At 40.3% G+C, this 20,589-nt stretch overlaps 1 protein-coding gene across 1 annotated transcript in view; it reads right to left on the reverse strand.

Annotated features, from left to right (window-relative positions):
- SPAG17 (sperm associated antigen 17) overlaps positions 1-20,589 on the reverse strand; it is a 132,604-nt gene that overhangs the window by 7,250 nt on the left and 104,765 nt on the right. Inside the window, exons 39-44 of the mRNA XM_063293042.1 lie at positions 19,372-19,468; positions 12,903-12,908; positions 8,358-8,411; positions 6,473-6,575; positions 5,183-5,303; positions 1,976-2,127 (exon numbers count right to left, since the gene is read on the reverse strand). Of these exons, the coding sequence (XP_063149112.1) occupies positions 1,976-2,127; positions 5,183-5,303; positions 6,473-6,575; positions 8,358-8,411; positions 12,903-12,908; positions 19,372-19,468 (533 nt within the window). The remainder of the gene's footprint in view (positions 1-1,975; positions 2,128-5,182; positions 5,304-6,472; positions 6,576-8,357; positions 8,412-12,902; positions 12,909-19,371; positions 19,469-20,589) is intronic.

Below are 20,589 nucleotides of genomic sequence, written 5' to 3' on the forward strand. Positions count from 1 at the left end.
AAATTTACATGTATCCTTAATTTATTTGTGGTAGATTGTTTAGCTTAAAGTGAAATAGACATGGAAGTCTATTTAACCTTCAGTAAGCTCCTGGACCAAAGCATTGTTGGTAAGGGTTTTGTTTTTGTTTTGGTAAAATTATACTGTATAATTCCTTGGACACTCAATGCATATTGAGTATTATCCCATAACATCAGATTACACTTCTCTTACCTCTCAGCTGCCATCAAGACTATTGTAGTCTTACACAGACAGAGCCAAAGCTGGACAGGACTTACTAAATGATAAGCTATGGTTAGTTACAGTTGGGCCACATATCAGGAAAGTAGGCAGAAGCCATCCAATATTAGAAGACACGTTCACAGAGCAAGACAAAGATTTGAAACAAACTCCTTTGCCCCCAGCCCTAGCTTCTTCTGCCCTTGTGGATGAGAGGGGCAAAACCCTGTACTCACTATAAAAGCAGCTCAGAGGGAGGGAGGGAGGGAGGGAGGGAGGAAGGAAGGAAGGACAAGTCCACTCCTTCTGGCCCATCCAATGCAGCCTCAGAAACCAAGCTTACAAGCATCCCAGGGTGACAGCAAGGATTAGAACACACTGTTGTCCATTTGCTCCAAAGCCCTTTGGCTACTGCTTAATGGTAGCTGAAAAAAAAGGCAGCTAGCTATTTGTGATGGTGCTTTATGGCAGGAATCCAGTACTCTTAGGTGCTTGAGTTGCTGTTCTATTGTCAGCACCTGGTCATTCAGGCATTCACACACACAGTCAAGAAACCGGAGTTCTTTGAACTGGTTTATTGAAGTGTATTGAATGGTACAGAAGGCAAGCTGTAAATAAAGACTTCCCACCAAAAACCTACTTTAAACTACATTCCCTTAGCTAGTTCCCTTTCCCATGAAATGTGTCACTCCCCCTCCCAACCAGATGGCATTTCTACCGTATCTCAATCTCCCATCCTTGATGTGCTTATAGCCAAAACAATCCCTTACATTCCAACTTCGCAAACCCCCTTCCACCTCCTTCCCATCCAGCAACCTGTGAGAATGACACAATGGGAGATGTCCTGATAAGGGTTTCTGTGAAACCTTTGATCAGGGAATCTGACATCTATAACCCATAAGTCATGACTGGTTATGCCTGATATCCTGGCAGGAAAGGAAAGGGGTACACAATGGGTAGAGGGACCAGCCTATATGCTTTTCTGTGACATTACCAAACTCAGAGCAGCTTTTCTAGATTCCAAAGAAGACCTTAGATAATTCAGATCAGTTTAGGACCTTGCACACCTCACTAGCTCTTTGATTAACACTGCCATCCCTTAACCAAATGGTTGAACTAGTCAGGAATTGCAGGTGGGACACGTTCTTGGATCAAATACAACATCCAATCTCCTACCCATCTGTTGCCAAAATATCCCCATGAGTTCCATCCATTGGGTTTTAAATTCAACAGTGCTGATATTGAATAAGGTCATGCCAATAAGGTGCTTCACTGGAATGGGCTGTTTTTGGAGGAAGGCAATCATTATAAAGCATTTAATTCATTTCTTAGATACATATTCTACCTTTCCTCTAAAAAATGCAAAAGTGGTGTACATGGCTCAATTCTTACTTGATCCTCACAATAACATCACTTTGAGATAGGCTGAGCTGAGAAAAAGGAATGGTTCTAATTCTACTAGCAAACTCCATGGACAAATTGGGATTTGGAAATTGGTCCCAATCCAATACTCTAATCATTGCACTGCACTGGTAGGAAAGCTCAACAGACTGCTTTGAAAGCACTGCTGAAGCTTCTAAAACTTGAGAACCAGATAGAAGACATAGTGATGTATCTTTCACACATCTTTCAAGCATGACCATCTTAACTAGAACAAAAAAGTTTCAAGAGACAGAACAATTCTAAATATGATGAAGATAAACTCAAGGGAAATTCAAGTGAAAAGCAATATTACTGTGGGAATTATATTACATACCTTTTGCCTTGGCATTGATTTTGCTTTGTTTCTCTGTATGGATAAGGGCAATTTCACTTTCTCTTTCCTTGGGGATCCTGTAGCATCCACAAGAAGTGATTGAAGCTTTGGATGGAAGAGGATCTGGAGTTTATTTTCACTTCCTTCTGCATCTATTGAGAAGGAAAAGAGTTTCATGACAGACTACAGAATATGCTGTAGACTACTTCTACAACTCTCTAAGGATAGGGTGGGATAGGGTGGGATGAGAAGTGAATGTCCCACATCACAGTTCCTTGTCAAGTTTGTTTCTGGTGATGCTCTGAGATCCCCTAGGAGAAAAAGAACCTGACTGGTGGAAAAAAATTGTAATTTTATATTTTATAACCAACTGAAGGCCTGGAAACTTTGATACATTCAAGGAAAAGAGAATGGTACCTGTCTTTGTGGGGGGCAGGTAGGCCAATAGGCACCAACTGTACTAGACCTCTATTCTCAGATAGGTCAAAGGTAGCTTAGAAAATTCAGTCTGGTCATCTGAGATCAGACTCTAAAGAAAGCAAAATATCTACACACAAATAATAGATTTTAATTGTAGGATCCAGGTAAGATGCCAATGGAATAAAAAAGGAATTCTATCCCAGAATTCCATTTTTGCACAGATATGCAACTTTTCTAGGTTGAAGGCTTTTGAGTGGCATGCCAGGGGCTTAACTCCTAAAGCTAATGGCTCAGCTAAGTGTAAAAACTGAAGGTCATGAGTTGAAGTATTTTTTAAGTAACAAATTAAATAGAATTAATGCAAATACTCTTCAGTCTTGTATTTAATAATTTCCCTTTTCTGTTATATTAAAAATCACAATTTGGTCATCTTTTGTAGATGCATGAAGGCATTTTTAAGACTTTAGGAATCAAAGGAGGCTATGGGGCCATAGGTGAGATATCTCTGCATTTTAAAAGCTAGTTTTTGGATTTCAAAATACCAGCAAAAGGGTTTTCCCTTTCTGATTATAGTTAGTGGATGCTGTGATTTGCAGAATGTCTCATTTTCTCCACTTGTGTTATATAGTTACAGTATATTCATAAATAGAAATTTGTCTTCTATGACACTTTGACTCTCCAATCTTCCTTCTTCCAAAGGAAACTAAATCCCCTAGAACTAATTTTTTTCTGTGCTCATGTAAGTAGACACAAAATATTACGCGGTATGCAGAACACATAAGATGTATGCAACCTATCGGTATTACCGTACCAAGTGGAGATCATCAAATTTGCTATGAAGGTATAAGTATTTTTGATTTGTTATAAATCCCAATGAATAACTGCTTTCTTCAAAGAGCCCTTTGGAATGGTTTACCTTTTGTCAACTGAGCAGGATAGGTATTAGCATAGATTGAGGAAGAAACTGATGGGTTTAGGGGCAAATCTTCAGAATGCTTGTATCTGACCAATTCATCTCTGGCTCCTAAAATATAAATATATGATTTGTTCATTCATCTGAAGCATTTATATCCTGCTATTCCCTCTGAAAGGTTCATAAATTAGCTTATAGAAAAATAAAATACATAATACTTGAGTGTTTTTTTGATACATCAAATAATTAAAAAAAACAAGACAAAACTTGCTCCTAGGTGTACAGTTTGAAAAGACATGATGTGAGATCTTAATATTTTATACAGTTTTTATAAAGACTACCTATAATGAAAGCAAACTGTTTTAGGACCTCCAGAACGGATGGTCCTGTTGTCCTCTCTCATGGGGCAGTTAGTCACAAGGACTGGAATGGGAAGAAAGGCTTCAGCCCAGCACCTCGCTGTTCCTGAGAGCAGCAGCATGTATTCACTGTGATTGCTAAAAATGTCCTGTATCTCTTCAAAATTTCCTGTCCATTCAAAGGGATAACATGCAAGAGAAATCCTTTGGGAGTTTTGTGCCATTTTAACTGCAAGAAGGCTGGTGATTCCATAGCCGTGTAACATACTTTTCACGTTGATGGTCCCAGTACTCCAGGGAAAGGACTGAGCAAGACACTGATAAATGCTGCTTCTACTTGCAGCAGGTAATGATGGGTCGGGCAGATGAAAGATTTGAGTCTCGCAAGGGAGCTTCTTACAATCACAGCAACATGCCTTGGAGCATAATCAAGGAATATTGTTTGGTAGGCTTTAGGGAGAAAATTCCTCATCAATTTTCTTAGCATCCCATTAGTTAGAACAATGCGATTTTAAAGAGGAAAGCATCCAATTAGCCTTATTGCCCTTATCCTTGCAGAGGACTGCAGAATTTAAAATATGAGATAGAGGAGAGAAAAAAGTGAAAAAATAGAAAATATCGCAGATTTTTTTCTATTATGTAGGTTTTCATTTAAAAAAAAAATGTAATTATCAAAAAGGTGGTCAGATTTCCTAAACCAAGACTGGTAGCATGCAGCCACTTTGAATCAGATAGACACATGCCACGAGGTTTTCACCAGGCCTCTGCAGGTACCACTCTACACTGAGAAGCTTTGCATTCTGCACCCAAGTAACCCTGTTTCCAAGCTCAGGAAAAACTGAACAAATTATGAACTTTATGTTTTTAGGATCATCCAACTTTTTGTATTTATTCATTCTGCATTATTTACCGTGTATAAATAAATGAATAGTTAATTGTAAGTAGATGAAAAGCTATCAAGGACAAAGAAGTCTGACCACCTGGTCAGGAAATATAATACAACACATCCACCCAGCTTCCTTACCAAATGTCATGAAAAATAACATTCTAAGGAAACTGAATTCTGTGTTAATGGTGGCTGGCAACACTTAGGCCATCTTAAATGCCACCCATAATCTCTGTGGTTTTTTTCAAATGTAAATTAGAATGCTAATTTTTTTGTGAAACAACCAGATCTTTCAAGAGTTCTGTATTTTCTTATAGGATGTAACAAGGTTTTGGACACTGAAATAAAAAATAGTAATTTATATTTTGGTGCTGACAACATTGTGCAAAATCACATGATGACATGTCTTTCTGGGCCTCACCTTCTGTTTGTTATTTCAATCCCACAATATTGTAAAATATATCAGCAATAGCCTAAAACACATTTTCCCCCTCTCTTTCCTGTCAGTGTGAATTACTGGCCTCTTTCTCTATCACTTCTTAAGTACCGGGCTGTACATGAGCATTTGCTACATTGCCACCACATTCAAAGCATCCAGCAACCAACAAGTGCAGCAAATGCAGTATTACTTGCACTCTGTCCAGCAGTTTCGTTTTCAGAGGAATCTACACGTGTATCCAACAATGGTTCCTTTGTTTCTTTGTTTGGAAAAGGAGGGAGCATTCCTGAAAGGAGTTCAACATCTGGAAACTTTAAGGGGAGAGAAGAACAAAAGGAGGAAATGTACTTTCTGACAAAAACACTGCCAAAACAAAGAACACAAACAAAAATCTCTAAGATGGCTGATTAGTATGTGGTAGTTATCTTGATATTTGCAATGGAGTCATCCTATATATTTAGGAGGACAAAAACAAGAGAATAACAAAATGCCTAACTTAATCGGGTTTGCCTACTGTGATGTGATTTTCTTTTAATTTTTTTCATCTGCTGGTCATTGACCATATTTTATTCATATAAATTCTCTTTAAAAAACTGTGATGTGGTTGAAAAACTGCAAACGCATGGGTCAACACCATAAAATGTATTCTCACATCAGATATATACAAAAAGTCATAATCAAAGCCCTTTTAGTTCCTACCCCTAAATCTTCATTTAAACCATTGGGAAGAACATTTATAAATATCCACTAGGGCAGACTTCCTCAACCTTTTGACCCTGGAGGAATCCTTGAAATATTTTTCAGGCCTCGGGGAACCCCTGCACACTCAGGCTCAAATAGAGGCCAGAAGTGACAAAATTATTATATTCGTTTCATGTGTAGGCCTGTAGATATGCATTAACAGTGTTCTTAAACTGAAAATAAAGAATGAAACTTACCTTTTTAATGTGAAGTTGCCCAAATTTGAAACAATTTTTTAAATAAATTGTGATCTCCCAGGGAACCCTTAGTGACCTCTCACAGAACCCTAGGCTTCCATGGAATGCTGGTTGAGAAACCCTGTGCTAGGCCTCAAGCGGGGAGCGGCCAAACATAGGAAGGCATTAAAACTAGCTTAAGTATAAGCTAAAATATAGCTAAAATAAGTATCAACATCTAAAATGATCTGGTGCTATTTATAAGCAACAAATCTTTTAAAGATTTCAAGCTTTCACCTGAAATCAAAGCCTGGGGCCCAGGAGGCCAGGACTTATGGAAGTGTTGTACTCCTCTTCTTTTGTAGAGTCTTTTTGGACTCTATGATACTTGACAGTGGAGCCCTTCTGTGGGTACATGCTCATAGCTGACCTATAACTTCAACTCCTATGCTTCATTCAGTGTATTCTAGACCGTTTTGTAGGTCAAGGGCCAGACTTAACAGCTTTACAGAAAGATTTCCTTGAATGAATCCAACCTGACCCATTTTCCACAACCTCCTCACCTCTTTTTGCAGAAATTGCATTCCAAATTCAGACCTGAAATAGGGAGGGATCATTTTGTTCCTCATCCTCATAAGACAATTCTTTCCATCCTCAATATCCTGCCTGAAGAATTTTTAAAGGAGAGGAAAACAGAAAATCTATAATGGTTTCACATTATTTTTCTAATAATTTATTCAGGGATTATTTATGTATGCTATCAGTTTAAAAAACAGACAACTTAGACATCCTCACAATATTTATAGATCTTTATTATTTTCTCAGTTTTGCTAAAATAAGGAGAAAGAAATACTGAATAAGCCTTCTGCATGTATATGGATTTGTAATGTTTATCCTCTGTTTATATAATAGTTACTTTTTACCATCCTGGAAGTTACTTCTCCCATTCTGGAAGGCAGTAAGTTTTAAAACAAAATTGATTCATGAAGAACTGAGGGACTGGCAAACTCTGTTTTCAATTTTCATTTGTATTCATCTTTCTCTCTTACAGAAAATTAATTTTCAGTCACAGTGATATGCTTTTTTTTCCTGCTGAACATTACTGAAAATTAAATGAGTAGCAAATGTCCAAATTGAAATGCCCTCTTCCTAAAAGGTGTCTTTCTTTTATAGAACAGGGCAGGAGAAATGAGATACAGGGAGGGAGAAGGCTTCCAAGATGCAACTGGAGAATTGGAGCCTTTCTGTTCTCCCATTAATACTTATTCCTTTTCTTTTGCTATATCACTGATACTACCCAACCTTGCTAACAAGTCCTACCGCTTGAGTACGTATGTACTTAGAAGACTTGCAAGCATAGAAAGGAAAACACAGCCCTTATTTATTGGTTCTCTCCAACAGCATGCTAGTATAACAAAAATGTAAACTTCTAAGAAGTCTTGGAAATTCCATAAGGGCCTAGCTAAAGGAATATTAAGTTATATTAACCTTTTCACTGCAGTGGGAATACCCACATTGCTGGCTTTTCTTTTAATACATGTGTCTGAACCCTAAATAGAAACATGTTCTTGAATAAGGGTTCTTTCTCTGGGCCATCCCAAATGTCCTTTCAATGTCACTTTTCTGGCAACAGATGACAATTTTTTCCCATTTTTCATAAGGGAAATTGAGGTAGAGAGAATTTGCTGCTGACTGGAGTATTCTTAAGTGGCTAGTGGGTACTATTTCTCTTTTCCCAATGCCATCAGAAAATCTTACTCCCATGTAATGGTCAGTATCCAAGCAGCAGCAACCAGGTAGCCACCACCTCTACTTCAAATGCCAGAATGCTGTGATATCTGATCATACTCTTCCTTTAAAAAAGGAAAACAATGAATATAAAGGAAAGGAGGGAAAAATACTATGGAGAACAAAGGAAACAATATAAAAACCAGGTTACTTAGAAACTCTCCTATATTTATCCTGGAGAAGCTATTAAGGGGAACAGAACGGTTGGTCCAGAACATAAACCAATGGATGGAAATGACGAAGAAACAGATATCAGCTAACCATTTGGAGGAACTTCCTAAGAGTATCAGCTGAAAGACAGCTTCAGAAGGTAGTAGATTTTTATTTGTTAGAGATATTAGAGCAAAGCTTGGATAGTCTGCTTACAGGGAATCTAGCACAACATCCTGTACAAAACAGCATGAAGCAGGATATTGACTAGATTATTTTGAAGTTGTTTTCCAATTCTGATTCTCTCCCACCCTCTCTCAAGAGGAGGGTGAAACTGTGGAACTCTGCTGAGAGTTATTTTTATAGTACTGAAATTATAAGAAAGGTTCCAGAAATATTATACTAGAAATAGCTGTCTAATTCAAATTCTTCAGACCTTAGAAGACCTCCCCACACCCTAGTTTCTGTTTAAGGCTTCTAAATCATATCCTAAAGCGAATGCACTGTTACCTGGTCTGCGCTAACTTGATCTGCCAGCGAGAAACGTGCACTGGTTCATCTTGGCTGCATAAAGAAAAATGAAACATTTCATAAAATTCACAGAGTGTTATTTAGAAAGCATTGCATTTATTTTTAAATATGTCATGAACTTTCATATGGTAGAATCCAATCATGTGCTTCCATCAATGGAAGCAGATTCTCCTGATGGAATAGGAGAAGGGATTCTTATTTTCTCCTGCAGCACCCAAAATATTCTTCCGCCAAATCTCCCAATCCTTTAGAGTAACTTCTGAAAGCTGGGGATGGGGTGGAGTGGAAAAGAAAGTCTTGATACGCTAACAGAAATCCTGTAGCACAATATTGGATTCTACCAAATGTTGAAATGAAATGAAATAAACTATCAGTGAAAGAGCAAGCAATACATGAAATGACAATGTTACATTCAAGTCTAATGACTACTATAATGGGAATTCATTCAAATGAATGAATTCACTTCGCTAATATCTGGGAAATAATACAGTATATCATGATCAATGCATCCAGGAACACTTTTTTGTTGTTGTTTATTCGTTTAGTCGCTTCTGACTCTTCATGACTTCATGGACCAGCCCACGCCAGAGCTTCCTGTTGGTCGTCAACACCCCCAGCTCCCCCAGGGACGAGTCCGTCACCTCTAGAATATCATCAATCCACCTTGCCCTTGGTCGGCCCCTCTTCCTTTTGCCCTCCACTCTCCCTAGCATCAGCAGCTTCTCCAGGGTGTCCTGTCTTCTCATGATGTGGCCAAAGTACTTCAGTTTTGCCTTTAATATCATTCCCTCAAGTGAGCAGTCTGGCTTTATTTCCTGGAGGATGGACTGGTTTGATCTTCTTGCAGTCCAAGGCACTCTCAGAATTTTCCTCCAACACCACAGTTCCAAAGCATCGATCTTCCTTCTCTCAGCCTCCTTATGGTCCAGCTCTCGCAGCCATATGTTACTACAGGGAACACCATTGCTTTAACTATGCGGGCCTTTGTTGTCAGTGTGATGTCTCTGCTCTTAACTATTTTATCGAGATTGGTCATTGCTCTTCTCCCAAGGATTAAGTGTCTTCTGATTTCCTGACTGCAGTAATCTTTGCACCTAGAAATACAAAGTCTTTCACTGCTTCTACATTTTCTCCCTCCCATTTTCTCCATGATTTGCCAGTTATCAATCAAACTGGTCACCATAATCTTGGTTTTTTTTGAGGTTTAGCTTTTGCACTTTCTTCTTTCACCTTCATCATAAGGCTCCTCAGTCCCTCTTCGCTTTCAGCCATCAAAGTGGTATCATCTGCATATCTGAGATTGTTAATGTTTCTTCCAGCGATTTTAACTCCAGCCTTGGATTCCTCAACCCCAGCATGTCGCATGATGTGTTCTGCATACAAGTTGAATAGGTAGGGTGAGAGTATACAGCCCTGCCGTACTCCTTTCCCAATCTTAAACCAGTCTGTTGTTCCGTGGTCTGTTCTTACTGTTGCTACTTGGTTGTTATACAGATTCTTCAGGAGGCAGACAAGATGATTTGGTATCCCCATACCGCTAAGAACTTGCCACAGTTTGTTATGGTCCACACAGTCAAAGGCTTTAGAATAGTCAATAAAACAGAAATAGATGTTTTTCTGAAACTCCCTGGCTTCTTCCATTATCCATCGGATATTGGCAATTTGGTCCCTAGTTCCTCTGCCTGTCATGAGTAAGGATGGCGAGCAGGGGGCTCCCATCCAGACTATCAAGTGCATGCGTAGCACTGATGAATTGTTCAGCCATTCAAAGAGACACAGATCGGGACCGCCTTAACCCTTGGGGGTTATATGTCTGGGTTTTTCCCACGCTTCTTCAGTTTGTTAGGATTCCTGTTAAGTACTAGCAATAAATATTAGAGACCAGTTCATTGTCTCAGTGTGTTTCCTGGTTGTTAGGACACTGCCTTTTCTAAACCCAGCTTGTACATCTGGCAATTCTTGCTCCATTAATTGCTGAAGTCTACCTTGAAGGATCTTGAGCATTACCTTACTGGCATGTGAAATGAGTGCCACTGTTCGATAGTTTGAACATTCTTTAGTGTTTCCCTTCTTTGGTATGGGGATATAAGTTGATTTTTTCCAGTCTGATGGCCATTCTTGTATTTTCCAAATTTGCTGGCATATAGCATGCATTACCTTGACAGCATCATCTTGCAAGATTTTGAACAGTTCAGCTGGGATGCCGTTGTCTCCTGCTGCCTTGTTATTAGCAATGCTTCTTAAGGCCCATTCAACCTCACTCTTCAGGATGTCTGGCTCTAGCTCACTGACCACACCGTCAAAGCTATCCCCGATATTGTTATCCTTCCTATACAGGTCTTGTGTATATTCTTGCCACCTTTTCTTGATCTCTTCTGCTTCTGTTAGGTCCTTGCCATCTTTGTTTTTGATCATACCCATTTTTGCCTGGAATTTACCTCCAATGTTCCTAATTTTCTGGAAGAGGTCTCTTGTCCTTCCTATTCTATTGTCTTCTTCCACTTCCACGCATTGCTTGTTTAAAAATAATTCCTTATCTCTTCTGGCTAACCTCTGGAATTTTGCATTTAATTGGGCATATCTTCCCCTATCACTGTTGCCTTTTGCTTTCCTTCTTTCTTGGGCTACTTCTAGTGTCTCAGCAGACAGCCATTTTGTCTTCTTGGTTTTCTCTTTCTTTGGGATGTATTTTGTTGCCGCCTCCTGAACAATGTTGCGAACCTCTGTCCATAGTTCTTCCAGGACCCTATGTCAGGCTCTGCCTGCTAACCAGTAAAGACACAGACGCTAGTGTAGGCTTAGGTTCTGGCTTTATTGAGAAAACAGAGTGCATGCCTTTAAAAAGCTGAGAGTAAGGGGAGCGCACCGGAACAGGATTTAAATAGCCCGCGCCGATCAGCGCTCCAGCCCACCTTATTCCAGGTGCGTCCCACGAGTCCCACCGGTTTCGTCCTTGTCAGGTGAGAGGTCGTTCAGCCCCCCTGAGCCCCGGGCGTCGCCTCGATCGCCTTCCTGAATGGTAATGATTCATTGCCAGGCGATTAGGCTCTTAATCCCTTTTGACAGCTCGGGCGCGCCTCTCCTGTTGTCTTGTCAACTACCTTTTGGCAACTTTGTATCTTTGTCTTCTGCGCCGCTGGCTTTGGTTGTTAGTTTCCAGCACCTGTTGCTTTCTTTTTGTTTCATGGTTGCCTTTTGCCTTAATCTGCCAGGGACCCATTTCCCTGTATTGTCATGCGAGCCGTTGCAATGTCACAAGCATCGCGACGGTGATCATGACACCCTATCTACTAAGTCCAGTCCCTTAAATCTATTCTTCACCTCCACTGCATATTCCTTAGGAATATTAGTGGGCTCATATCTAGCTGATCTGTGGGTCTTCCCTAATCTCTTTAGTCTGATCCTAAATTGTGCAAGAAGAAGTTTGTGATCTGAACTACAGTCAGCTCCAGGTCTTGTTTTTACCAACTGTATAGATGTGCGCCACCTTTGGCTGCAAAGGATGTAGTCAATCTGATTTCGGCGTTGTCCATCTGGTGAAGTCCATGTATAAAGCCGTCTCTTAGGTTGTTGGAAGAGAGTGTTATGCAGAGTGAGTTGTCTTGGCAAAATTCTATCAGCCTATGTCCTGCTTCGTTTTGTTCTCCCATGCCATGCTTACCTGTAATTCCAGGTGTCATTTGACTGCCCACCTTAGCATTCCAGTCTCCCGTGATGAAAATGACATCTCTTTTAGGCGTGTTGTCCAGTAGGTGCTGCAGACCCTCATAGAACTGCTCTACTTCAGCTTCTTCAGCATCTGTGGTTGGGGCGTATATTTGGATCACTGTGATGTTAGATGGCTTGCCGTGAATTCGAATTGAGATCATTCTATCATTTTTTGGATTGTATCCAAGCACTGCTTTAGCCACTTTACGATTAATTATGAAGGCTACTCCATTTCTTCTGTGGTCCTCTTGTCCACAGTAGTAGTTCTGGTGGTCATTTGATGTGAAGTGGCCCATTCCAGTCCATTTCAGTTCACTGACACCCAAAATGTCTATCTTTAATCTTGACATCTCACCAATAACCACATCCAATTTGCCCTGGCTCGTAGATCTTACATTCCAGGTTCCGATGGTGTGTTGATCCTTAGAACATCGGATTCGTCGTTCACCACCAGCACCGTTGGCTGCTAGCCGTCCTTTCAGCTTTGAGCTAGCTGCATCATCACGTCTGGGGCTAGTTGAACTCATCCTCTGTTCCTCCCCGGTAGCATTTTGACCATCTTCCGACCAGGGGGTCTCATCTTCCGATGGTATACCGACATATCTCTGGTTGTACTGATCCATTTAGTTTTCATGGCAAGAATACTGGGGTGGGTTGCCATTACCTTCCCCAGGGATTGCATTTAGTCCGACCTCTCTGTCATGACCTTCCCGTCTTGGGTGGCCCTTCACGGTTCAGCTCATGGCATCATTGAGGTGCTCAAGCTCCAGCACCACGACAAGGTAACAATCCTTTGCTGAAAAGGAACACTTTTACTCTAACCTATTTTTTAAAACCTAAGTTTGTCGTATTTTTGCAACACCTCATCCATGTAAGAACTTGTATTTTAGGATCAAACTAGATGAGATTATGAATTCCTGGTCTCTTTCTGCTTTTGCGCAAGAGAAATAGTAGATCTGGACTACGACAACAGCACTGGAGTCAATGGTAAACTCATACTCAGGATGTTCCCAATGAAAATTGCTCCGAAAGCTACACATGGTTAATCTGCCATCTCCCCAATCTACTAATTGCCAAAAGAAAAAAAGAATGGAAAGCAAACAATGAATCTCCATCAACTTAGACAAACTGTGTCATACTGTTATACTGATGAATCACACCAACCACTGTTTCAAGTTATTTATTCAGGCATATAGACCAAAATACTGTATAAATAATTAAACAACAGCACGTGAACTAAATTGTTAAAAAAGAGTAACTGACATGGGACAATTAACACAGCTTAATTATACTCGAAGTTTCCTTACAGCAATCCTGATTGACCAATGTTTTGCCACTTTTAAAAAAAAATAATCTGAGGATTAATTGGCTAATTCTAAAAAACATTATTCTCTTCCATGGTACAGTTGGAGCAATTTACAGAAGGGGCAATATTAGTTCAGAGTACCATGTATTGTTTGATGGGCATCTCAACAGAATCAATCATGAGATGTTGATTCAAAGCACCTCCACACAAGGACAGATTCGGTTTTATTTATTTATTTTTATTTATTTATTTTGTTTATTTACTATCCCTTTATTATTTTTATAAATAACTCAAGGTGGTGAACATACCTAATACTCCTTCCTCCTCCTCTTTTCCCCATAACAACAACCCTGTGAAGTGGGTTGGGTTGAGAGAGAAGGACTGGCCGAAGGTCACCCAGCCGGCTTTCATGCCTCAGGTGGGACTAGAACTCTCCATCTCCTGGTTTCTAGGCCGTTGCCTTAACCACTAGACCAAACTGGCTCTCTCTTCATTCTTTTATAAGGGAAGATTGCTATAGCTCCCTTCCAGAATCCCTGATGGCAAGGCACTGAGCCTAGTGAGAGTAAAAACCCTTCTATAAGGTAAACAGTGAATATTGCATAAATACCTAGGACAGTTAAAGGCCTGTTCCAAAGATCGATGTTACACTAGGAAGAAATTCTATTCCTGTCCTTCTATAAGTCTAGATCTAGGATATAATGCTTGAACCACTGTAATTTGCACACTATATGCAGTAGCTTACAGTGCACTATTAGAGTGAACAGGGTTTTGTAATACCCTATTAACTATTAATAATAATAAAAATTCCCTTCTCTTCTATGGGTGGTATGTGTCTTCCTCAATCTCAGGTCATCTACCAGAGGCCAGGGAGTTTGAGGGTTCTGCACAGTATCTTTGCTGTTCCTTGTACAGCACTTTTCTGGACAGAGAGCTAGGATGTTGTTCCTGGGGTCTGTGGGAGCCACTCTCCCAACTTAGGAGTCACAGTCCTGAGTGTTCCTACCACCACTGGGATCATTTTGGCTTTTACTTTTCACATCCTCTCTAGTTCCTCCTTCAGACCCTGGTACTGCTCCAGCTTCTCATATTCCTTCCTGATGTTGCTGTTACTTGGCACCGCTACATCTATCACCACTGCTGTCTTCTGGTCCTTGTCTACTACCATGATGTCTAGTTGGTTGGCCAGTACCTGCCTGTCTGTATGGATCTGGAAGTCCCACAGGATCATAGCCCTGTTATTCTCCACAACCTTCTGTGGAATCTCCCACCTGGACTTGGGAGGGTCCAGCCCATACACTGAGCAAATGTTCCTGTACATGCCAGCTACTTGGTCATGCCATTCAGTGTATGCTGTTCCTCCTGCATCTTACACCCTGGCACTATGTGTTGGACTGTCTCTGAGGCCTCTGCACCTCAGGTCCTGTCTACTGTGGTAGACCCCTGCTTCTATGGATCTGGTTCTTGTGCTGCTATGATCAGTGCCTCAGTGTTGTCTTTTAGTCCAGCCCTTTCCAGCCACTGGTAGGATTTCCCAAGGTCAGCCACCTCAGCTATCTGTCAATGGTACATCCCATGCAGGGTCTTGTCTTGCCATGGCACTTCCTCTGCTTGTTAATCTGGGTGACATCTGAGCTGGCATGACTCTCTTAGTTTGTGTCACTGTCATATTTGAGGTAAGCAGGTGAAGCATTAGGGGGTGTTTGACCAAGGACCCCTACTGGTAAGGTAGGTACCACCCAGGATTTGAACCCTGGTCTCCCACATCAAAGGCAGCACTCTAACCACTACACTATCCAGCTGTTTTTAATATAAGATTAATCAATTATAAAATTGATAAAATTAATTATAAAATTGATAAAAATATAAAATTAATATTAGCCAGTAAACAATATTATCTTCAGCAAAGGATCGTTACCTTGTCGTGGTGCTGGAGCTTGAGCACCTCAATGATGCCATGAGCTAAACCGTGAAGGGCCACCCAAGACGGGAAGGTCATGACAGAGAGGTCAGACTAAATGCGATCCCTGGGGAAGGTAATGGCAACCCACCTCAGTATTCTTGCCGTGAAAACTAAATGGATCAGTACAACCAGAGATATGTCGGTATACCATCGGAAGATGAGACCCCCAGGTCGGAAGATGGTCAAAATGCTACTGGGGAGGAACAGAGGATGAGCTCAACTAGCCCCAGACGTGATGACGCAGTTAGCTCAAAGCCGAAAGGACGGCTAGCGGCCAACGGTGCTGGTGGTGAACGGCGAATCCGATGTTCTAAGGATCAACACACCATCGGAACCTGGAATGTAAGATCTATGAGCCAGGGCAAATTGGATGTGGTTATTGGTGAGATGTCAAGATTAAAGATAGAAATTCTGGGCGTCAGTGAACTGAAATGGAATGGAATGGGCCACTTCACATCAAATGACCACCAGATCTACTACTGCGGACAAGAGGACCACAGAAGAAATGGAGTAGCCTTCATAATTAATAGTAAAGTGGCTAAAGCAGTGCTTGGATACAACCCAAAAAATGACAGAATGATCTCAATTCGAATTCAGGGCAAGCCATCTAACATCACAGTGATCCAAATATACGCCCCAACCACAAATGCTGAAGAAGCTGAAGTAGAGCAGTTCTATGAGGATCTGCAGCACCTACTGGACAACACACCTAAAAGAGATGTTATTTTCATCACAGGAGACTGGAATGCTAAGGTGGGCAGTCAAATGACACCTCGAATTACAGGTAAGTATGGCCTGGGAGAACAAAACGAAGCAGGACACAGGCTGATAGAATTTTGCCAAGACAATTCACTCTGCATAACAAACACTCTCTTCCAACAACCTAAGAGACGGCTTTATACATGGACTTCACCAGATGGACAACACCAAAATCAGATTGATTACATCCTTTGCAGCCAAAGGTGGCGGACATCTGTACAGTCGGTAAAAACAAGGCCTGGAGCTGACTGTAGTTCAGATCACGAACTTCTTCTTGCACGATTTAGGATCAGACTAAAGAGATTAGGGAAGACCCACAGATCAGCTAGATATGAGCTCACTAATATTCCTAAGGAATATGCAGTGGAGGTGAAGAATAGATTTAAGGGACTGGACTTAGTAGATAGGGTCCCGGAAGAACTCTGGACAGAAGTTGGCAGCATTGTTCAGGAGGCGGCAACAAAATACATCCCAAAGAAAGAGAAAACCAAGAAGGCAAAATGGCTGTCTGCTGAGACACTAGAAGTAGCCCAAGAAAGAAGGAAAGCAAAAGGCAACAGTGATAGGGGGAGATATGCCCAATTAAATGCAAAATTCCACAGGTTAGCCAGAAGAGATAAGGAATTATTTTTAAACAAGCAATGCGTGGAAGTGGAAGAAGACAATAGAATAGGAAGGACAAGAGACCTCTTCCAGAAAATTAGAAACATTGGAGGTAAATTCCAGGTAAAAATGGGTATGATCAAAAACAAAGATGGCAAGGACCTAACAGAAGAAGAAGAGATCAAGAAAAGGTGGCAAGAATATACAGAAAACCTGTATAGGAAGGATAACAATATCGGGGATAGCTTTGACGGTGTGGTCGGTGAGCTAGAGCCAGACATCCTGAAGAGTGAGGTTGAGTGGGCCTTAAGAAGCATTGCTAATAACAAGGCAACAGGAGACGACGGCATCCCAGCTGAACTGTTCAAAATCTTGCAAGATGATGCTGTCAAGGTAATGCATGCTATATGCCAGCAAATTTGGAAAACACAAGAATGGCCATCAGACTGGAAAAAATCAACTTATATCCCCATACCAAAAAAGGGAAACACTAAAGAATGTTCAAACTATCGAACAGTGGCACTCATTTCACATGCCAGTAAGGTAATGCTCAAGATCCTGCAAGGTAGACTTCAGCAGTTCATGGAGCGAGAATTGCCAGATGTACAAGCTGGGTTTAGAAAAGGCAGAGGAACTAGAGACCAAATTGCCAATATCCGCTGGATAATGGAAAAAGCCAGGGAGTTTCAGAAAAACATCTATTTCTGTTTTATTGACTATTCTAAAGCCTTTGACTGTGTGGACCATAACAAATTGTGGCAAGTTCTTAGTGGTATGGGGATACCAAGTCATCTTGTATGCCTCCTGAAGAATCTGTATAACGACCAAGTAGCAACAGTAAGAACAGACCACGGAACAACAGACTGGTTTAAGATTGGGAAAGGAGTACGGCAGGGCTGTATACTCTCACCCTACCTATTCAACTTGTATGCAGAACACATCATGCGACAAGCTGGCCTTGAGGAATCCAAGGCTGGAGTTAAAATCTCTGGAAGAAACATTAACAATCTCAGATATGCAGATGATACCACTTTGATGGCTGAAAGTGAAGAGGAACTGAGGAGCCTTATGATGAAGGTGAAAGAAGAAAGTGCAAAAGCTGGTTTGCAGCTAAACCTCAAAAAAACCAAGATTATGGCAACCAGCTTGATTGATAACTGGCAAATAGAGGGAGAAAATGTAGAAGCAGTGAAAGACTTTGTATTCCTAGGTGCAAAGATTACTGCAGATGCTGACTGCAGTCAGGAAATCAGAAGACGCTTAATCCTTGGAAGAAGAGCAATGACCAATCTCGATAAAATAGTTAAGAGCAGAGACATCACACTGACAACAAAGGCCCGCATAGTTAAAGCAATGGTGTTCCCTGTAGTAACATATGGCTGCGAGAGCTGAACCATAAGGAAGGCTGAGCGAAGGAAGATTGATGCTTTTGAACTGTGGTGTTGGAGGAAAATTCTGAGAGTGCCTTGGACTGCAAGAAGATCCAACCAGTCCATCCTCCAGGAAATAAAGCCAGACTGCTCACTTGAGGGAATGATATTAAAGGCAAAACTGAAATACTTTGGCCACATAATGAGAAGACAGGACACCCTGGAGAAGATGCTGATGCTAGGGAGAGTGGAAGGCAAAAGGAAGAGGGGCCGACCAAGGGCAAGATGGATGGATGATATTCTAGAGGTGACGGACTCGTCCCTGGGGGAGCTGGGGGTGTTGACGACCGACAGGAAGCTCTGGCGTGGGCTGGTCCATGAAGTCACGAAGAGTCGGAAGCGACTAAACGAATAAACAACAACAACAAAAACAATATTATAGCACATTTCTGATTTTCTCACTCTGTCGCCATCATCATATATATGCCAGAAAAAGCTGGGGGTTTTTTATCCCACTTTTTATGTATGTATGTATGTGTCAATTCAAGGCAGAGTGTATTCCTAATACTCCTCCCTCTTATTTTCCCCACATCGACAACCCTGTCAGGTGGGCTGGGCTGAGAGAGAGTGACTGACCCAAAATCATCCGTCCGGCTTTCATGCCCAAGGGAGGACTAGAGCTCAGTCTCCTGGTTTATAGCCCAGCACCTTAACCATTACACCAAAATGGCTCTTTTTTAAACTTTTAACTAAAAATAATAATTTTAATTAATAAATCATTATTAATACATTAAAGGTTTTAATTTTCAAATTTTCTTGGAGAGACAAAGTTTTCCAACAGATTGAGCAACTTTTTTTTGCCAACAATGATGAGATGTATTTAGGGTAGCTCTATAATCTGATAAAAGGGAAACTGGATCATCACCACCACCACCACCACCACCACCACCACCACCATCATCATCATCATCATCATCATCATCAAAGCAATAGGGGCTATGGAAAGAAAGAGAAATTGTAGTTACTTAGTCCTTTCTTCCTCTTACAATGGATTGTTTCAGCTGCCAATACCTCCAAGAGAAGAGAGCCTCAGATCAACAGCAACAACAGCAAAAAAACCTTTGGAGAGTTCCTTTACTACCCTCATGTTTTGTAAAATAGTACAATATTAATTGTATATTTTTGCCAAATTAATTTCTGCTCTACATGACATATCCAGATATACAATGATAACAAACCATTGTTATGATTCTTTGAAATGTTTCTTGCACCAAATTCTCTTACCTCTTCCAATATTCTTCTGTTTGCTTTGGGAATGCCTCCCGTGGTAAACTTGGTGCCTGTGAAATCATTGCCTGCTCATACAGTGCAGAAATTGGTGCTGCAAATCCAAGGGGAAAAACATGACAAAAACTAATCTTAAATTAGTTGCCATTTTTCACTTCAAGTCTGCATTCATTGTTCTTAGTGAGTAGGGCCTGATTTACCCATCCATTTCCCAAAGCAGAAATAAATAGAAAAAGATACAAAAGGAATGACTTCTGACACTTTACAAGAAAGATATACCTAGAAAATACATCAATCTCTTACTCCAATTTTAACTATACTAACCATTATTTCTACAATCCATTTCTACTTAATAACGAAATTCAAAACTTTTAATACAACCTAATTAGTATTTCAATTATCAATATTGGTATTATCTAAAATAAAAAGCACATCCTGGGTATTCATTTTAATCACCAAAATCCATATCAACCATAATAAAAATTTATCCCACCTCAAAAAAAGGAAAAAAGAAAAAAAAGCCCCAAAACTTCTCTCATATTCTTATCTTATTCAATTAAAAATTCTCAACATTAAAAGTACATATCTAATCCCAGTATTTCCTAACATTCTTATATATCCACTATATATGACAAAAAATATCTTCACCTCAGTATAAAAATACCTTATTAGTAATATTTTAAAAATACGACCATTATTAATGACAATATAACCTAAAGTTAGAGTAACATCCTGGGCAAAGCATTCATCTTAACCACCAAAAATCCATCCAGACAAACATATTTAGAATTTATCCCACCTCAAAATAAGCCAAAATATCTTTTACTCTCTTATTCATCATTACATATCTTAACTTTGTACAAAGAACTTTCTCCATCTCCTCCTCCATCTCTTCTTCTTCCCATCCTAAGAACCCCAAAGTCTCTTCTGGGACCTTCCACAGTTTTAAACAACGTTCCTTTTCTTCAAGCTCCAACAGTACAATCTTACGCATTTCTCTTTCTAGCTCCAAATCTCTCTTTTCTTCAAACACCAACAGAGCAATCTTATCCAATTCTCTTTCTGGCTCCAAGTCTCTAATTTCCATTTTATTCTTAGAAAATTCCACTTTGTCCTTTAAATGTCACTGTCAATTTTTTCCAACTGCTGATCCACTTTTTTCTCCAAATCTTCTGGGTTATTTTTATTCTTAAGGTATTGAATAACTTTAAAAAT

Source organism: Candoia aspera, chromosome 2 (assembly GCF_035149785.1).
Source record: "Candoia aspera isolate rCanAsp1 chromosome 2, rCanAsp1.hap2, whole genome shotgun sequence".
Classification (NCBI taxonomy): domain Eukaryota; kingdom Metazoa; phylum Chordata; class Lepidosauria; order Squamata; family Boidae; genus Candoia; species Candoia aspera.